Source organism: Nerophis lumbriciformis, linkage group LG01 (genome assembly GCF_033978685.3).
Source record: "Nerophis lumbriciformis linkage group LG01, RoL_Nlum_v2.1, whole genome shotgun sequence".
Lineage (NCBI taxonomy): Eukaryota > Metazoa > Chordata > Actinopteri > Syngnathiformes > Syngnathidae > Nerophis > Nerophis lumbriciformis.
This window is the reverse complement of record NC_084548.2, coordinates 51,263,397-51,285,439: the sequence shown is the minus strand read 5'-3', so window position 1 is coordinate 51,285,439 and position 22,043 is coordinate 51,263,397. Positions and strand designations below refer to the sequence as shown.

The following is a 22,043-nucleotide window of genomic DNA, read 5'->3' as shown; positions in this document are numbered from 1 at the left end:
GAAAGATTCGTGGATGAGGAAAGTGAGAGTGAAGGACTAGAGGGCAGTGGGAGCGATTCAGATAGGGAAGATGCTGTGAGAGGCGGGTGAAACCTGATATTCAGCTGGGAATGACTAAAACAGTAAATAAACACAAGACATATATATTGTATACTATATTAGCCACAACACAACCAGGCTTATATTTAATATGCCACAAAATTAATCCCGCATAACAAACACCTCCCCCCTCCCGTCCATATAACCCGCCAATACAACTCAAACACCTACACAACACACTCAATCCCACAGCCCAAAGTACCGTTCACCTCCCCAAAGTTCATACAGCACATATATTTCCCCAAAGTCCCCAAAGTTACGTACGTGACATGCACATAGCGGCACGCACGTACGGGCAAGCGATCAAATGTTTGGAAGCCGCAGCTGCATGCGTACCCACGGTACCGCGTCTGCGCATCCAACTCAAAGTCCTCCTGGTAAGAGTCTCTGTTGTCCCAGTTCTCCACAGGCCAATGGTAAAGGTTGACTGTCATCTTCCGGTAATGTAAACAATGAAACACCGGCTGTGTTATCCGGCACAACAGTCAAGGGGTGCATTCTACGGCGGGGGTGCGTTATCCAGCACAACACCTGCCGCAATACACCGCTTCCCACCTACAGCTTTCTTCTTTGCTGTCTCCATTGTTCATTGAACAAATTGCAAACGATTCACCAACACAGATGTCCAGAATACTGTGGAATTTTGCGATGAAAACAGACGACTTAATAGCTGGCCACCATGCTGTCCCAAAATGTCCTCTACAATCCGTGACGTCACGCGCAGGCGTCATCATACCGAGACGTTTTCAGCAGGATATTTCGCGCAAAATTTAAAATTGCACTTTAGTAAGCTAACCCGGCCGTATTGGCATGTGTTGCAATGTTAAGATTTCATCATTGATGTATAAACTATCAGACTGCGTGGTCGGTAGTAGTGGGTTTCAGTAGGCCTTTAAAACCTTACTATGTCGTTACCGGAAAGAGGCACAGCGAGTTTTGACACTCTTTTTTTGTGCTCCAACATGGTCTCCACTTCCTTATTTTACACCAATCACACTTGTGCATTCAAGGACAGCCAGTAAAAAATGGCATTTTCAAGATGGCTGTTGTGAGTAACTAATCTCAGATGCCAGATATGTGAAGGTTTTTCAAAAAAAGGAGCACAATCATTATTTATTTTTGTTTCTTTTTCCTTGTGCAATTTATTTTTTCAGAAAGTAACTATAATGATCAGGCAGGCCCTGGATAAATTCTGGCCCAATAAAGAATTTTATTTTTATGCCCCCCATTACAATTTCTATCTTCTTTTAATACTTTTTTAATTAACTTGATGCATGTTTTGAAAGAAATTGTTCAATAATATTTTTAATGCAAATTAACAAATTTAATACACCCCAGCACTAAAAGATGAGCCTGTTTTGATGCTATGGTAAATGTTATGTTGTGATGTTGTATTTTATTTTTTATTATATCTTATATGTATTGTGTGCTTTTTTTCTTTTTCTCTCTTTTTTCTTTTTTCTTTTCTTTGAAATTGTAATTTTACTGCCTTTTTTACATCACGGCCAGGGGACTACAGATGAAAACTAGCCTTCTGGCTAATTCTGGCTTTTTTAACCATGTGTAGTCATGTGTTTTTTAAAAATGTCATTGTCCCATTTGAAATAAATGAATCTTAATCTTAATAACATTTGTTTAAAAAAATTGCAAATTTTAATTTTACTTTAATTTAGTTACATTTTGTAGTTTTCATACAAATTTTGTTAAATGTGTTATAAATAAAATTGCAAAAAAAAAAGCTAAATTAGCTATAAAGCATGTTAATGTTAGCATGCCAACTTTTCTAGCTAATTTTGAATTTGTTACGAATAAAAATCTAATAAAACAGCAAAATTAACTAGAAAAGTTAGCATGCTAATTTTAACATGCTAACTTTTAATTTAGCAAAAAAAGTTAGCATGCTAACTTTTTCTAGCCAGTTTTGCTGTTTCTTTACACTATTAGTCATTGGCAGGTTACACTGTTATAAAATTAGCTAGAAAAGTTGGCATGATAATATTAACTTGCATGCATAAACATGCCTTATAGCTAATTTAGCATTTTTTTGCACTTTTATTTATAAAAAATTTAACAAAATGTGTTTAATAAAAAAAAAATATATATAACTAATGTTTCATGCTTACACCTTAGAGTCATATAACTTGGTACTTGCTAAAATTAGCATTTCACTTCGGTTTGGGCATTTGAGCATTCGCACGTAATTTCTCCCGAAATTGCGTATTGAGTCGAAACATAAAATTGCGGATATTACTGCCACATCTTGGCGTGTGATGTTGTCACAACTAATTTGCAATGTAAAGAACAATGTACCATTAAATACCACACCATACGAATCGGACAAAATGAATTGATTATGTGATGATGTCGTAGGTGCGGAGAGAGCCATCACTCTGAAGATGGAGATCCCGGGGCCGATGCCTCCTCTGATCCGGGAGATGCTGGAGAACCCAGAAGCCTTTGAAGACCAAACCGAGCGCAACGACAGCCCCCCACCCCCGCCGCCCCCGCCGCCACCGGCCCCGGCCCTGGTGCTGAAGCAAGAGGTCGATGACGAGGACGACAGCTGGGCCACGGAGAACGGCAGCGAGCCGTCGCCCGAGGAGGAGGAAGAAGACGAGGAAGAGGACGATGCGGGCGATGACGAGAGAGACAGGGGCTCGGACAGCGACGGGGAGCCGTGGGGGGTCCTGGACGCCCTAGACGGCTCCCGGAAAGGCCTTGTAGGGAGGGCTCAGTGAGCAGCCTATTTCATACACATGCACTGATTGATGACACACACACATAGATAACCTCACTCCATCTCCCGCATCAATAAAAACATGGCCTTCCCCCCCCTCCATCTCGGTGTCCTCCACAGAGGAGCCTTATGAGTTCACAGCCATTAAACTGTGCCCCACGCACTCCACCACAAGTGAACTCCAGACAGATAAAGCTAAGGAGAGACGACAGTTAAAAACAGCGCAAACTCCCGGCGAGGCCGAGAGGGACGTTAACATGACAAAAAGAAGTGACCCTCTCCAGTCTCTTTGTCTCGACTTTTGTTGTTCCTAACTGGACAGGACAAAGTGGAACAATCAGAACTTAATAGTTCTGGTTAATCACAAAAAGCACATTTCTTAAAAATGAAACATGAGTACAAGGCAAAACCAAATCACAGTATGTTAATCTTTGTTTTTGCTGGTGACTATTGTTTGTCTTCTTTTCTCAATTTATGTAATTTATATATATATATATATATATATATATATATATATATATATATATATATATATATATGTGTGTGTATACAGTTGTCCCTCGCCATGTCGCAGATTTGTTTTTATAAGCATATTCTACATCATTTTTGCCCTAAATTAAGCATTCCCAAGCATAAAAATGGCTAAATGGCTAAAAAGATCAATACTACAGTAGTATTGGTCACTAGATGAGACCAAACCAAACCAATCACATCACAATGTTCAGCATCGTGTGGCCACTGATTAGTATATTGGATGAAAAGAGTGATAAAGGGTGTTAGTTCAGGTCGGGAGGGCTCTCATAATGTTAAAAAATGTATTTAGAATGTAAAACGTTTTTTTTTAATGCTCTAGCTATGAAAATTTAGATTTATAATGAATGATTCCTATACTTCGCGGACATACATTTATCATGGAACCAATTAACAGCGATAAACCTGGGATTACTGTATACTTTATATGTGTATATATATATATATATATATACATATGTATGTATATATATTCATACATACATATATATATATATATATATATATATATATATATATATATATATATATATATATATATATATATATAGTAATGTGTGTGTGTATATATATATATATATATATATATATATATATATATATATATATATATATATTTATATATTATTGTTTATTTTGAAGTGCTTTCCTGCGAGGTTATTGAGAGGGAAAGCAGAATGCAAGCTGGATCTTCCGTAACAGTTCAAAGTGCTTTGCCTAGGGGTCTTTTAAAAAAAAAAAAACTTTTTGGAAGGGGGGGAGGAAGTGGGTGGGGCTACACTCACTGTGGACGTCAGTGATAATCAAATCTGGAGGACTGTTGTCATGTTGCAGTGAATAATCACGCCTCTGTTATCAGGGAATCGGCATCGCTCTCTTTGAATTCAACCTTGTGCCAAAGTTAGGAAAAGTTTGACTACTGGCAGGTACTCCAGCCATGATGCACACACACACACACACACACACACACACACACACACACACACACACACACACACACACACACACACACACACACACACACACACACACACACACACTCCTTCAGCTGTAGCAGATTGACACTTGATCGTACATGTAGCACTTTTGTACAAGGAAAACACATTCATGTTCAACTGGCAATACAATCATGCTTGTACCTTTTTCAGAGGATGTCAAACACACACACACACACATTCTTGTATTTGTTACCTTCTTGAGACCTCTGAAAATGATACTCAATAACAGTTACAATTTTACAAGAAGATCTTAACATTTTGGCAATTTTATGAAAAGAGCCGTAATTTTACTCGACAAAAGTCACAATTTTATAAAAACATTTTGAAATGTTGGCAATATTAAAATAATCATTGGAATTTTACTTGGCAAAATTATGACAAGAGTCATAATTTTACTAAAAATGTTTTCACTATTTTACAAGAACAACAAAAAAAAAGGCAATATTGTGATAAAAGTCTGAATTTTATATGACGAATGTCACCATTTTGCATTAAAAAGTCATGATTTTACATTAAAAAAAGTAATCATTTTACGAGAACATATCGCAATATTACAGAAACAGAAAGAATATGAGAAATTGTTCCCAATTTTATAAGAATGAAGCCCACACATTGTGAGAAGAAGACTGCTTTTAGTTAATCCATTTTTTATTAAATTTTTTGTTTGTATTTACTTTATTACAATACGTCTCTATATACATATTTATTTTGTTTGTTTTTTTTAAATTAATTTTGGCCCAAGTGGGAGCATTTAAATTTTTTATATACACTTGTTATTTCATATGTTGACCAGAGGGGGAGCATTTTTAAAACCAACACACGGTCAATTTGAAAAATCCCTCTTTTTTGGGACCACCCTAATATTAATAGATGTCCCCACCAGGGGTGCGAATGAGACATTCTCTATTAGATGCAATGATTTTCCGTATTGGGACCATTTCGCTCCTAACTTGTTCCTCATATGGAAGGTGCTTTTCCTTGTTAATGTCTCAAGAAGGGTAGAAATACAAGAACACACATACACAAACACACAAATCTGCAGCAATCAAGTATGCAAGTGGAAAGCAGGAAATTCTTACGGAAGATATTTTGGACTAAGACTCAGGGCTTTTCGGTGAGGACCAAACACTAGCTGCTTGCAGGCATGCTAGAAAACAGGCAATATTTATGTGTGTATTCTTCTTGACCCCCGTTTTGATGAGCTCAACCCCGCTCTGCCTCTGCGTGTACATATAGAAGGGGACACAGAAATGGGATCAGGTGGCGTGAATGCCAGCGTGACTTTACCCCAGAGTGGGGGTGCACGGCGGCGACATCCCAACAGGCTGGCACCCATGCTGCATTCCCCGAGAAGCCATCATCATTATAGCCTCATTTCTTCTCGTGTATATCCTCACCGCTCTTTTTTAACGTGTAGGAACATGTCTTCTTATGTATCATTTCTATGTTGCCAAAATTGTCTCATTCGGCGACAAGTGGTGGGGGGGAAAAAAAAAGCAGCTGATATAAAGATTTTTCTTTTCTTTTTCTCTTTCAAGCAATATGAACATTCTGTAACGACGAGAGGGTCCATGACGTGAATGTGGGGAGGTCTCCTCATTTTCATTTGGGTGAATGAATGTGTGTTCGCTTTCATTCATGCATTGGCCATATTTTAGGTGCATTTTTATTGGGTGAATAAGTATTTTTTTTTTTTTTTTTTAGCTGGAGTTGACACAAAAAAGTGCCAAATTATTGTAGCGTTCAAAGGCATAACGACTATATGCTGTGATGCACGCTGTCAATGTGACGTTTGGAGCTTTAACGGTTCCATTGCAACTCATGACGTCAAACCCTAGTAACTATAAAGACCACATGGTGGATATAAGGCCACACTGCAAAAACTGAAATCTAAGTAAGATTAAATATCTCATATAAGGGTGATATTTGCTTATTTTCTGTCTGATAAGATCATTCTTCTCACTAAGCATATTTTATGTTAGTGTTTCACTTGTTTTAAGTGTTTTGGTCCTAAATGACCTCAGTAAGATATTACAGCTTGTTGCTGAGATTCTATGACCTATGTTGAGTAAAACATGCTTGAAACTAGAATATCAACTGTTGCAAAGCTGTGTCATCAACAATCACACGTTTTTAAAGTAATAATTTCAATCATGATGCCGAGCGCATATCATTATGTCAAGATAATGGCACTAGCAATTACTTAATTTAAGAATATTTTTCAACACATTGAGCAAAAAGGTCTCTTTTTTTTTTCTACCAAGAAAAGTGCACTTGTTATTAGTGAGAATAGACTTATTTTAAGGTCATTTTGGGTTCATTGAGATTAGCTAATTTTACTTGTTTTGGAAAGTCTTGACAAGCTGAATTTTCTTGTTCTATTGGCAGATAATTTTGCTTAGTTCAAGTAAAATTCCCCTAATTTTTGTATATTTTTTTCCTTGTTTTTGAACACTGACTTTTTGCTCAAATAGCCAAACTTTTTTCTCCGAGCACCACCTCAGAAAACACTTGGCTCTCCAAGTGCCACCGCAATGACCAACATTAACAAACAGTAGCGTAGTAGGCCCAAGTATACATTAACAACCAGGCAGAGGTTTTTTTTAACAGGTATACTCAATATTTTGGGTCACTGTTAGTTTGAACAGTAACACTGTGATAACGGCTCGAGTCACGACGTTACAATTTTTAAATAAGTGATTCTTTGGCGTACCACTAGATGGAGCCCTGTGTGCCACGAGTGATGGCCTCGAGCCTATTCCAGCTAAATAACAAATATTCACTTTTAACACAAAATTTGGCCAAAGTGTATGAATAATTTTGGACGTGTGTGTGTGTGCGTGTGTGTGTGTGCCTGTGTTTCCAGCCATAGAATGAATGTCCGCTGTTACGGTGCTGTCACACACTTAAGTGTCTTTTGTGTGATGACTCTCTCTGCTGGGCTGTTACCATGGCGATGTAATGTATCTGATGCAGGCAGACCACGACGAGATGACCGTTCTAGTTTTTTCAACATGGCCAATGTGTTGTGTACCCATTGTTTATGTCAACTCTTGTTATACAAAGAAAAGCCATATAAACAGTAAAAGGCACAATAAACTACTTTTGTGAGATTCCTGGACAATTGGATTGCTTTTTTTTTTTTAATTTAATTCATCAATATTATTCTATCTGAAGCTGGCTGCAAGCACATGTTTGTATACAGTCAGGGGCTGAGAAAACCCAAGGTTGCCGGCCCACACATACACTTGGTGTGTATGCTGCGCTAAAAAACGAATTATTGCACGGACTTGGTTAAAACCATCTTTTTAAAATGCATGTAAAAACCCTACTTAGCTTTTTGAATTTTTAAACTGAGATTAGCATATCTAGAACAGTGATTCTCAAACTGTGCTACACCTTCCACTCGTGGTGCACAGGCTCCATTTAGTGGTACGCCAAAGAATCACCTAATTAATATTCAACACAGTGTTACTGTTCAAACTGTCTAATGTTACAGAGGTCAAAAATAATTAAATATGTTTGTTAAGTAAAACTCTGCCTTGTTTTTAATGAATATTTAGCGATACTATGCTACTGTATTTTAATGTTGGTCATCACGGTGGTACTGGTAAAGACACGGTGGTACTTGGCAGGAAAAGTTTGAGAGTCACTGCTTTAGGACATATGGATAACACCCCCCCTCCTCTCATACTTTGGTTTTGTTGATAAAATATATCTATGTAATCACATAATTATTATTTTAAATTTGATTATAGGTTTCCTTTTTTTCAAAGTGTAAAGTAAAGATTAGCTGATACACACATGATTATCATTAGTAGGTAATCAAAATCATAATAATACATCATTATGATTATACCAGTACAGGGGTGTCAAACGTACGGCCCGCGGGATGAGTTTGGCAAGTGTAAAAATGAGCTGACATTTTTGAATGAAAGAAACTGCTGTTCTAAATGTGTCCACTAGATGTCGCAATAGCAATTCTTTGTATCTTTGTAGATGATGCTACATATGTAAAAAAACACACAAAAAAAACACATGATGTTAGTGCACCAGTGAGAAAAATGAACAAACTACATAAATAACATCCTGTAATTTGATTTTGATATATATTTTTTTTATCTTGATAGATTGAAAATTAACACCAATGAGTTGACTGATGAACATTATCACATCATTTATTCAGAAAGTATAAATAACGACAAATAAAGATAGACCGCAACATGTAAGTGTAAAAAACCCCCAACAACATTATGATTTGTACATTTTCACAATATGTTTGTTCTATTTCTAAACAAAAAAAACAATCTGAAGTTGTCTTTATTTTTAAGTTATTGTGCCGTGATTTTACCAGTCCGGCCCACTTGGGAGTAGATTTTCCTCCATGTGGCCCCCGATCTAAAATGAGTTTGACTCCCCTGTATTAGTGCACCCCCCATGTCTTTCAAAACTAGCGACGCCTCTGTTTTCTAACTGTAATCCAGGGTCCTTGAATGCACCACAGTAATTGGCAATAAGATGCAAAAGTGAAACTTGTTCATAACTTTCTCCTCCGCTGCCACAGATAGATTTATTACATGTTTACCTTTCTTCAATCACTTCATGCTTGTTTTAAAATGTTGCTGTTGTGTGCGAATGCTTAAAGGTCAACTTTGATGACGTCAGTGTTGAGTCAGGTACCATTTTGCATTTTTGATGCATTTTAGGCGTAGACCAGGGGTGTCAAACATACGGCCCACGGGCCGGATCAGGTTTGATCCGGCCCGCAGGATAAGTTTGCTAAGTATAAAAATGAACCAAAATTTTGGAATGAAAGAAACTGCTGTTCTAAATGTGTCCACTAGATGTCACAATAGCAATTCTTTGTATCTTTGTAGATGATGCTACATATGTAAAAAAAATAAAATAAACCACATGACATTAGTGCACCAATCAAGGAAAATGAGCAAACTACATAAGTAACATTCTGTAATTTGATTTTGATATCATTTTTTTTATCTTAATAGATCACATATATCAGAATCAGAATCAGAGTCAGAATAGTTTTTATTACCATTGTTTGAGAACGGGTTCACAAACTAGGAATTTTTCCTGGTGCAATCGTGCAACATAAAACACATCACACAGAATAGGAATAAAAATGAGCTGTAACTGAGCCATCAGATCTTGTTATTGTTCATGAGTCTGATGGCCGAGGGGAAAAAACGATATAACATATGTATCACATAATTTATTCAGAAAGTATGAATAACGACAAATAAAGCTAGAAAACTATCAATGTAAGTGTAAAAAACCCCCAACAACATTATGATATGTACATTTTCAGAATGTGCTTGTTCTATTTTTAAACAAAGAAAACAATATGAAGTTGTCTTTATTTTTAAGTTATCGTGCCGTGATTTTACCAGTCCGGCCCACATGGGAGTAGATTTTACTCCATGTGGCCCCCGATCTAAAGTGAGTTTGAGACCCCTGTTTTATTTCACCCCCCCCATTAACTTTATCTACCATTAATTGATTAACGTGGACCCCGACTTAAACAAGTTGAAAAACCTATTCGGGTGTTACCATTTAGTGGTCAATTGTACGGAATATGTACTGTACTGTTTCATATAATGTATTCTCTTCCTTTGCAATCTACTAATAACAGTTTCAATCAATCAATCAATCAATCAATCAATCAATCAATCAAAGATGTGTACAGGACACATTTCACCACACCCAGTGTGTGTGGGACAATCATTGGTACTTTAACTTTAACTTTAATTTTCAGAATGTGCCTGTTCTATTTTTAAACAAAGAAAACAATCTGAAGTGGTCGTTATTTTTAAAGTTATCGTGCCGTGATTTTACCAGTCCGGCCCACATGGGTGTACATTTTTCTCCATGTGGCCCCCCGCCCCGATCTAAAATGAGTTTGACACCCCTGGTGTAGACATTCCTAATTTCATTCAGCCAACCTTACCACTGAACTTTCACGGCAGTGACGTGCGGTGAGGTTCATGACTGGTGAGGCACTGACTTCATCACAGTCAAACATACAATTGTTTGTATGTATACAAGTTACAAACATATGAACCCTAAAGAGTATCTTATTCACCATTTGATTGGCAGCAGTTAACGGGTTATGTTTATAAGCTCATACCAGCATTCTTCCCTGCTTGGCACTCAGCATCAAGGGTTGGAATTGGGGGTTCAATCACCAAAAATGATTCCCGGGCGTGGCGCCGCTGCTGCCCACTGCTCCCCTCACCTCCCAGGGGGTGATCAAGGAGATGGGTCAAATGCAGAGGACACATTTCACCACACCTAGTGTGTGTGTGACAATCATTGGCACTTTAACTTAACTTTAACTTTACACATACAAACTGTAGCACACAAAAAAGCACATTTAATAAAAAAAAACGTTATTATGGTCTTACCTTTACTTATGAATGAAGTCCATACGCAGCTCCTTCTGAACAAAAGCATCGATAAATTGTTTATAGAAGTCTTCCTTATCTTTCTTCAGTTTTAAAAGTCTCTCTGTCTCGATGGAGATCTTCCTTTAAGTATTACCTCCTGCTTTGATTGAAAGTCCAGTTTAGAAAACAGTTTTATTTTAAGATATGTAATCCTCCATGTTAATAGTCCAGGCAAGAGAAAAAATAAACGATCGCTGCTAACTGTTGCTGCTTGTTGTCACTTCTTCTGCAGCCGAGTAGTCGCAAGAATGATCGCTGGGATCACTAGCGCCCTCTACCACCAGGAGGCGGGATTACTGTGAGCCTCACACAGTGCGTCTTCGCAGCAGTTTTATGATTGCTCAGCACAAGAAATACGTTACACACATACAGTTGTTGACAAAATACACTGTACATTATATACCTCAGCTAACTAAACTATGGAAATGTATAATATAATTCATATAGCAATACGGTCTCACTGCACAGCAGGCCAGCAGTTAGCCGAGTCATTGCGCAATCCATGGTGAGGCTCAACTGGCCGCTGACTCACCGCAAGTCTCTTCTCAGTATTTGAACGGCAAATGTGAAAATTCAGCGATTTTGAATAAAAATAATCTAAAACTGGTGAAGTTAAATGGAAAATAACATTATAGTTTAATCACTGGATACATATAACAATTTAATTATTTTTTTCTTTTTACATTTTTTTTTCTTTCTATGATGGCACGTGAGGCCCCGCCTCATCTGCCTCCCCTGACTGCACGTCACTGTTTCACGGCTATATTTATTTTACATCACTATTTACGATGTCTTTTTAATACAACTTACATATTTTTATGGCAGAAAAAAAAAAGAATATTCAAATTTAACAGCAGCCCAGGGCCCCCCCGCCTCCCAACTTGCTTTACTGTATAATAATGCAGTGTTATGTTGTATCAATTCATTCTCATTTGGCCGTCATGGAGTTGCGCCACTAGAGGGAGCTCTTGCACTATGACTTGGGAGTAAGAGCAGGGTGCAAAGGTCGTGAGGAGAAGTGGGTGCAGGGAGTCATAAATCAGCAGCTCCTGGTGAACAAGGACATCAGATAAAGGTCTTCCCTTAAGATTTGCGCCCCGTACACTTGGTAGGAGGCAGCTGGTAGCATTAATAAAGCTTTACTCACGTTTGGCGTGCCCATAGTTTTCTCCCTCAAAGATGGAGTGCTCTGCTAGTTGTGAGCTAAATCCGTCAGCCCTGATTTATGACTCGGATTTAAGGACAGCGTGCAATCGGCGCTGGGATAAAAGTGTGCACCAGCACGGCACAGGCAACACTTTTGATAAAGGTCAAATGTGCAAATCAAGGAGGTGAAATGTGTATGTATGAGATATATAGGCCAGGAAGTGGCGTGTAAATGGGAATCGTCAACCCCGCCGCCTGGAAATGTCCCAAATGTTATCGATTTGATGCCCAAGTGATATTCAATCTTTGCAGAAGACGGCATCTTGTTTTTTTTTTGTTTTTTTTACGAGATGAGATAGCAGAGTCATCAGAGATCCGACACCCAATCTGTGACAAATTATAGGACATCAGGGCCTTAAAAGTTCGACATTAGCGCCTTTGTCACAATGGCGCCTTTTAAATGTTTGTCCAAAGCGCGTCGGAAACAAGCAAATGAATAAAAGAGCCCCTTTGTGATGGCCTCAGTAAATGTCACGTCAATAATCAAGATTTACACGTCGAGCGCAAAGTTTACAACGCATACCTCAGCTGATCAGATCCGTTTATTTTGATATTCTCATAAATTCTCAAAGGAGCCGAGCAGCTACTCATAGTAAACATCTCCCCCCCCCCCACTTTTTTTTTTTACCCTCCCAGTGTGCCATTCAGATACAAACGCCTCACCTTGATTTTATTAATAGATAGGCAGAGACGGCGGCCGGTGATAAACAAGAGACGAGATTCTATCAATTATATGATTGCTTTAATTAACTATCATTAAAGACAGATCAATAATGCCAGACTCAAATTAAAATAAGGCCCATACATTATACACTATTTTACAAGGAACAATCAAATGGCCTCATATACTGAGCCTCTGCAAGGGGGTTGCCATGGTAACTACAAGGGGGGTAGCCAGGCAAAATGTCTGGGCGCGCGTGCACACACACACACACACACACACACACACACACACACACACAGCAGTCATACTTGATTATGTGAGGTGGAAGAGGGAAAAAAAGGAATGGGACTGTGATTGTGAAGGGCAAAGAAGCAATTATTCACTTTTGTAAGAGCATCCGCTAAAGTAGGTCATGTTGTTAGCGGGATGGATAAAAAATAAGTATTGGGACGCATACAGAAGTTAAAAGTAGAAGTTAAAAAAAAAAAGATGTCTCGCAGTAAATGTTTGGTAACATGTCTGTAGTCAGAAGTCATTGATGTTGCACTCGTTCAGTGGTTCTTAATTTTTTTCACCAGGTACCACCTCAGGAAAAACTTGTCCCTCCAAGTACCACCATAAGGATCAACGTAAAAAAAAAAAAATGCAGTAGCGTAGTAGGCCTAATTATTCAATAAAAAAAAGGCAGAGGTTATATTTAAAAAGTGCATTTAGTACCTGTGACCACGGTAACATGACATAAAATGCACAAACATCAACAATGATATTCCATAGACCAGGTGTCCCCAAACTTTTTGACTCAGGGGCCGCATTGGGTTCAAAACATTTGGCCGGTGGACGGGCTGTGTGTGTGTGTGTGTGTGTATATATATATATATATATATATATATATATATATATATATATATATATATATATATATATATATATATATATATATATATATCTATGTGTATATATATATATATCTATGTGTATATATATATATATATATATATATATATATATATATATATATATATATACATATATGTATGTATATATGTGTATGTATGTATGTATATATATATATATCAGAGGTGGGACCAAGTCATTGTTTTGCAAGTCACAAGTAAGTCTCAAGTCTTTGCCCTCAAGTCCGAATCAAGTCCCGAGTCAAGACAGGCAAGCCCCGAGTCAAGTCCAAAGTCAAGACTGGAAAGTCTCAAGTCAAGTCCTAAGTCCTGCATTTTGAGTTTCGAGTCCTTTCAAGTCCTTTTAACCACAGACTAATATATTAACACAGATTGTGTATGCTTTTCAAACGCTGTATTTATTTATTAAAACAAGTGCATTTTAAATTGCAGGAAAGAAAATTGTGCTGACATTGCACTTTATAATAACACTATTAACCAGTCATTTTAAACATTAACTCATTCCTTTACAGAACAAACACATTGAAAAATAAAGTGCAAATGTACTTATTTGTACAAAATCGTTAACATTGAAAAAACATGACATATACGTGAACATAACAAAAAAGTTGTACTTTTTATATGTCAGGGCCCTATGCTGCATTGCATTTGCAAAAGACCAAATTAGCCAAGAGTCTGTCAGTCATTTGTGCACAATGGGGGCGTAGTATGATGCCACCATGGCTGAAAACTCGCTCCACTGGAGCACTGGAGGCAGGCACTGCCAAGACTCTCATGGCCACTCGGAACAGTGAAGGAAGAGTCTTCATGTTCAATGCCCAGAACAAAAGGGGGGAGAGAGTTGTTTTGGGTTGGTGCACTACTTGTAAGTGTATCTTGTGTTTTTTATGTTGATTTAATTAAAAAAAGAAAGAAAAAAAAAATTATTTCTTGTGCGGCCCGATACCAATCGATCCACGGACCAGTACCGGGCCGCGGCCCGGTGGTTGGGGAAATTATTTTAGGTATCATTTTTTGTTCACTGGCGTGTGGTTTGGACATGTCTTCTTCGTTGGTTGTCCTGCAATTTGATTGGATGAATGCTGTGTGATGAAAACAAAGTAGATCTAATTTGATTGGCTGTTGTACTGAGACCACACCAGCTGACACACGCAACGCTGATAGACAAGTACACAATGAAAATACGGAGCGCTCCCGAATAACTTTTTCATCTTTGGGTTTTGGGGAAAGTAGCAAGTCATGTCAAGTCATGTCAATTCAAAAGGCTCAAGTCCAAGTGAAGTCACAAGTCATTGATGTTAAAGTCTAAGTCGAGTTGCAAGTCTTTTTACATTTTGTCAAGTCGAGTCTAAAGTCATCAAATTCATGACTCGAGTCTGACTCGAGTCCAAGTCATGTGACTCGAGTCCACACCTCTGATATATATATATATATATATATATATATATATGTCTATATATATATATGTATATATCCATATATGTATGTATACATATATGTATGTATATATATATAAATACATATATATATATATATATATATATATATATATATATATGTATGTATACATATATGTATGTATATATATATAAATACATATATATATATATATATATATATATATATATATATATATATATATATATATATATATATATATATATATATATATGCATATACAGTCGCGGTCAAAAGTTTACATACACTTGTGAAGGACATCATGTCATGGCTGTCTTGAGTTTCCAATAATTTCTACAACTCTTATTTTTTTGTGATAGAGTGATTGGAGCACATACTTGTTTGTCACAAAAAACATTCATGAAGTTTGGTTCTTTTATGAATTTATTATGGGTCTACTGGAAATGTGACCAAATCTGCTGGGTCAAATAATATTTGGTTAAATGTCCCTTGGCAAGTTTCACTGCAATAAGGCGCTTTTGGTAGCCATCCACAAGCTTCTGGTTGAATTTTTGACCACTCTAGACAAAATTGGTGCAGTTCAGCTAAATTTGTTGGTTTTCTGACATGGACTTGTTTCTTCAGCATTGTCCACATGTTTAAGTCAGGACTATGGGAAGGTCATTCTAAAACTTTAATTCTAGCCTGATTTAGCCATTCCTTTACCACTTTTGACATGTGGGGTCATTGTCCTGTTGGAACACCCAACTGCGCCCAAGACCCAACCTCAGAGCTGATGATTTTAGGTTGTCCTGAAAAATTTGGAGGTAATCCTCCTTTTTCATTGTCCCATTTGAAGGCCCAGAGCATAATACTACCACCACCATGCTTGACGGTAGGTGTGGTGTTCCTGGGATTACAGGATTACCTCACATTTTTCTCCTCCAAACATATTGCTGGGTATTGTGGCCAAACTTTTGCCAGCTGATCTAAACTTTACCGCTGCCGGGTATTTTTTCTATACTTTTATTGTACTATTTTGATAATGTGTTTGTTCTATTTTTGGCCAAAGTAAGATAAAGAAAATAATCTGAATTCGTGTTTATTTTTTAGTTTTAATGCCATGATTTTAATAGTCCGGTCCGCGTGTGCTAAAATGAGTTGGACACCCCTGATGTACAATATTACAGTATATGTAACAGTTGTAGCAACAACAAAAAAAGGACAGCATACAATAGAGAGTAGATCCAGCAGAAAGTAGACATTATAAACAAAGAGAAGTAGTTAACATAGAAGCGATCGGACAAATAAAAAAAAAACCTTGAGACTGCCCTCGGGCCGGATTTTGGACGCTGGTCGTAGTTTTTGCCGTACCACTAGATGAGTACCACTAGTTCATCTCAATCTGTTTGAGATCAGGGTTCCGTGCGAGTTCTTCCACACCAAACAAGGCATAAAGCAGAGGCAGCCTTTATGGTCCTTGCTTTGTGCACACAGACGGTCCTGCTGGAACAAGGGAAGAGCCTTCACACAAAAGATGGATGCATGCAATTGCCCAACATGCCTTGTTAAAGTGAAGAATTAGGAGAAAAGGTGCCTATCTTAAACTCTGATCGGTTAAATAAATGGTTTGGTGGTGTTTTCTCATGCTGTGTCTTTATCCAGGTCTCCCCCTCCCATAAAATAGAAATAATCTGGCATAACCTATAGGCTTACTAAATGCTCAGTACAAACACGTGTACAAAAAAGCAGCATTTTAACATAATAAAAGTAATACAAAGTAAAAATGACTTAACCTTTGAAGACAATAAGTGTTTACAGAGTGATACTGTCACCTAGTAGTGATCTATAGGTATTGCTGAAGTAACGGCTTTGCTCCACTGCAGGACCTCTCCGTTAAGGGTGTCCCGATCAGATATTAATATCGGTCCGATACCAGCAGACAAAAGCAAGAATCAGAGGATATCGGCTTACATAATCTCTGATACAAGCAGTCCTGCATCTGGTTTACATCTGAATGTCCTCCAATAAGCACACAAGGTTGGTCTTTTCTCGTATTTTAGTCAAGCCATTCACAAAATGAAATCACGGTAGGCTATCGGCTAGCAGCTACACAACAGCTAAGCATACAATAGCACACAAGCAAGACATATGCAATAAGTGTCCTTAATTGAAAATGTTTGCAACTTAAAACGCCACATTTGCCATTAATAGCAAGTATTAAATAATTACAGTTGAATGTTACTTACAGGTATACATAGCGTCCAAGACAGAGTAACATTCGAAAGTATCCAGTAACAAACGTGTCCGCATCTGTCAATTTACTGTGTCATGAGCTTTATTTAATGAATCATTGTGACCACAAGGCATTGCTAAAAATACAAGTGAAAAAGGAAATCAATAATCCACCATCTATAGCAGGTGTCAAACTCGTTTTCATTGAGGGCCACATTGCAGTTATGGCTGCCTTCAGAGAGCTGAATGTATGCATTGGCCGATAAGGATGATTCTGATATAAATGTAAAATCACCTATCATATTATTACACAAATGCCTTAATACATTTGATTATTTGAGTTACAACATAGAAATTGATGGCTAACTTGCTTTGAAAAGCATATATTTGTTTACAAAGTTTAATACGGTATACAATAATTAAGGGCGCGCAAAGAAATCAAAATTGCATGTTTTATTTATTCCAATTATACAAACCCCGTTTCCATATGAGTTGGGAAATTGTGTTAGATATAAATATAAATGGAATACAATGATTTGCAAATCATTTTCAACCCATATTTGTTTGAATATGCTACAAAGACAACATATTTGATGTTCAAACTGATAAACATTTTTTTTTTTTGCAAATAATCATTAACTTTAGAATTTGATGCCAGCAATACGTGACAAAGAAGTTGGGAAAGGTGGCAATAAATACTGATAAAGTTGAGGAATGCTCATCAAACACTTATTTGGAACATCCCACAGGTGAACAGGCAAATTGGGAACAGGTGGGTGCCATGATTGGGTATAAAAGTAGATTCCATGAAATGCTCAGTCATTCACAAACAAGGATGGGGCGAGGGTCACCACTTTGTCAACAAATGCGTGAGCAAATTGTTGGAAAGTTTATGAAAAACCTTTCTCAACCAGCTATTGCAAGGAATTTAGGGATTTCACCATCTACGCTCCGTAATATCATCAAAGGGTTCAGAGAATCTGGAGAAATCACTGCACGTAAGCAGCTAAGCCCGTGACCTTCGATCCCTCAGGCTGTACTGCATCAACAAGCGACATCAGTGTGTAAAAGATATCACCACATGGGCTCAGGAACACTTCAGAAACCCACTGTCAGTAAATACAGTTGGTCGCTACATCTGTAAGTGCAAGTTAAAACTCTCCTATGCAAGGCGAAAACCGTTTATCAACAACACCCAGAAACGCCGTCGGCTTCGCTGAGCCTGAGCTCATCTAAGATGGACTGATACAAAGTGGAAAAGTGTTCTGTGGTCTGACAAGTCCACATTTCAAATTGTTTTTGGAAACTGTGGACGTCGTGTCCTCCGGACCAAAGAGGAAAAGAACCATCCGAATTGTTATAGGCGCAAAGTTGAAAAGCCAGCATCTGTGATGGTATGGGGGTGTATTAGTGCCCAAGACATGGGTAACTTACACATCTGTGAAGGCGCCATTAATGCTGACAGGTACATACAGGTTTTGGAGCAACATATGTTGCCATTCAAGCAACGTTACCATGGACGCCCCTGCTTATTTCAGCAAGACAATGCCAAGCCACGTGTTACATCAATGTGGCTTCATAGTAAAAGAGTGCGGGTACTAGACTGGCCTGCCTGTAGTCCAGACCGGTCTCCCATTGAAAATGTGTGGCGCATTATGAAGCCTAAAATACCACAACAGAGACCCCCGGACTGTTGAACAACTTAAGCTGTACATCAAGCAAGAATGGGAAAGAATTCCACCTGAGAAGTTTAAAAAATGTGTCTCCTCAGTTCCCAAACGTTTACTGAGTGTTGTTAAAAGGAAAGGCCATGTAACACAGTGGTGAACATGCCCTTTCCCAACTACTTTGGCACGTGTTGCAGCCATGAAATTCTAAGTTAATTATTATTTGCAAAAAAAAAATTAAAGTTTATGAGTTTGAACATCAAATATCTTGTCTTTGTAGTGCATTCAATTGAATATGGGTTGAAAAGGATTTGCAAATCATTCTATTCCGTTTATATTTACATCTAACACAATTTCCCAACTCATATGGAAACGGGGTGTGTAAATCTATTCATAATTTTCAAAAATCGATTAATTTATATAGTTAGTGCGGTTCATTAATTCAAAGGTAACCCTTTCTTATAAGCGATATAAACATGGTCTGCGGTAATGTTTTACTGTAGCAGATGAGCAACGTACCATCATTTTCCTCAAAACGCAATTACTTGAACTTTCGGGAATGATAATTTGTCATTTCCCATCAGGCAACACTGTTTAGGGTAGTTTGTTCAATAGCCGCTGTTTAAGTCAGGGGCATCCCCAGCGCAACCAGAGGGCCATTTACACCCCGGGCTATTTTTTTTTTAACGGTTTGCAGCACATTCTAAAAATACTCTTCCGAAAACAAAAATAATAAAAAAGGTGGAATAAAAAAAGCAAGCAGGTGAAATGTAATGACAACAAGTTCAAATGTTGATGCTAACAACACAAAGGTCGTGTTTTCCATCCATCCATCCATCTTCTTCCGCTTATCCGAGGTCGGGTCGCGGGGGCAGCAGCCTAAGCAGGGAAGCCCAGACTTCCCTCTCCCCAGCCACTTCGTCCAGCTCTTCCTGTGGGACCCCGAGGCGTTCCCAGGCCAGCCGGGAGACATAGTCTTCCCAACGTGTCCTGGGTCTTCCCCGCAGCCTCCTACCGGTCGGACGTGCCCTAAACACCTCCCTAGGGAGGCGTTCGGGTGGCATCCTGACCAGATGCCCGAACCACCTCATCTGGCTCCTCTCGATGTGGAGGAGCAGCGGCTTTACTTTGAGCTCCCCCCGGATGGCAGAGCTTCTCACCCTATCTCTAAGGGAGAGCCCCGCCACCCGGCGTAGGAAACTCATTTCGGCCGCTTGTACCCGTGATCTTGTCCTTTCGGTCATAACCCAAAGCTCATGACCATAGGTGAGGATGGGAACGTGGATCGACCGGTAAATTGAGAGCTTTGCCTTCCGGCTCAGCTCCTTCTTCACCACAACGGATCGATACAGCGTCCGCATTACTGAAGACGCCGCACCGATCCGCCTGTCGATCTCACGATCCACTCTTCCCTCACTCGTGAACAAGACTCCGAGGTACTTGAACTCCTCCACTTGGGGCAAGATCTCCTCCCCAACCCGGAGATGGCACTCCACCCTTTTCCGGGCGAGAACCATGGACTCGGACTTGGAGGTGCTGATTCTCATCCCAGTCGCTTCACACTCGGCTGCGAACCGATCCAGTGAGAGCTGAAGATCCTGGCCAGATGAAGCCATCAGGACCACATCATCTGCAAAAAGCAGAGACCTAATCCTGCAGCCACCAAACCAGATCCCCTCAACGCCTTGACTGCGCCTAGAAATTCTGTCCATAAAAGTTATGAACAGAATCGGTGACAAAGGGCAGCCTTGGCGGAGTCCAACCCTCACTGGAAACGTGTCCGACTTACAGCCGGCAATGCGGACCAAGCTCTGGCACTGAGCATACAGGGAGCGGACTGCCACAATCAGACAGTCCGATACCCCATACTCTCCGAGCACTCCCCACAGGACTTCCCGAGGGACACGGTCGAATGCTTTCTCCAAGTCCACAAAACACATGTAGACTGGTTGGGCAAACTCCCATGCACCCTCAAGGACCCTGCCAAGAGTATAGAGCTGGTCCACAGTTCCACGACCAGGACGAAAACCACACTGTTCCTCCTGAATCCGAGGTTCGACTATCCGGCGTAGCCTCCTCTCCAGTACACCTGAATAGACCTTACCGGGAAGGCTGAGGAGTGTGATCCCACGATAGTTAGAGCACACCCTCCGGTTCCCCTTCTTAAAGAGAGGAACTACCACCCCGGTCTGCCAATCCAGAGGTACCGCCCCCGATGTCCACGCGATGCTGCAGAGTCTTGTCAACCAAGACAGCCCCACAGCATCCAGAGCCTTAAGGAACTCCGGGCAGATCTCATCTACCCCTGGGGCCTTGCCACCGAGGAGCTTTTTAACTACCTCAGCAACCTCAGCCCCAGAAATAGGAGAGCCCACCACAGACTCCCCAGGCACTGCTTCCTCATAAGAAGACGTGTTGGTGGGATTGAGGAGGTCTTCGAAGTATTCCCTCCACCGATTCACAACATCCGCAGTCGAGGTCAGCAGAACACCATCCCCGCCATACACGGTGTTGATAGTGCACTGCTTCCCCTTCCTGAGGCGGCGGATGGTGGTCCAGAATTGCTTCGAAGCCGTCCGGAAGTCGTTTTCCATGGCTTCCCCGAACTCCTCCCATGTCCGAGTTTTTGCCTCTGCGACCGCTGAAGCCGCACACCGCTTGGCTTGTCGGTACCTGTCCGCTGCCTCAGGAGTCCTATGAGCCAAAAGAACCCGATAGGACTCCTTCTTCAGCTTGACGGCATCCCTCACCGCCGGTGTCCACCAACGGGTTCTAGGATTACAGCCACGACAGGCACCAACTACCTTGCGGCCACAGCTCCAATCAGCCGCCTCGACAATAGAGGCGCGGAACATGGTCCATTCGGACTCAATGTCCAGCACCTCCCTCGTGACATGTTCAAAGTTCTTCCGGAGGTGGGAATTGAAACTCTCTCTGACAGGAGACTCTGCCAGACGTTCCCAGCAAACCCTCACAATGCGTTTGGGCCTGCCAGGTCTGTCCGGCATCCTCCCCCACCATCGCAGCCAACTCACCACCAGGTGGTGATCGGTAGAAAGCTCCGCCCCTCTCTTCACCCGAGTGTCCAAAACATGAGGCCGCAAATCCGATGACACAACTACAAAGTCGA

General features: G+C 39.7%; 2 protein-coding genes across 5 annotated transcripts in view; one reads left to right on the top strand and one right to left on the bottom strand.

Moving 5' to 3' along the window:
• rarga (retinoic acid receptor gamma a) overlaps window positions 1-3,250 on the top strand; it is an 87,619-nt gene extending 84,369 nt beyond the window's left edge. For all 3 annotated transcript variants that reach the window (XM_061985733.2, XM_061985742.2, XM_061985760.2), the window contains one exon: window positions 2,470-3,250. In XM_061985733.2, the coding sequence (XP_061841717.2) occupies window positions 2,470-2,837 (368 nt within the window). In that variant the 3' untranslated portion in view covers window positions 2,838-3,250. The remainder of the gene's footprint in view (window positions 1-2,469) is intronic.
• The window catches only part of calcoco1a (calcium binding and coiled-coil domain 1a), a 96,135-nt gene that overhangs the window by 8,873 nt on the left and 65,219 nt on the right, over window positions 1-22,043 (bottom strand). The gene's annotated exons all lie outside the window — the stretch shown is intronic.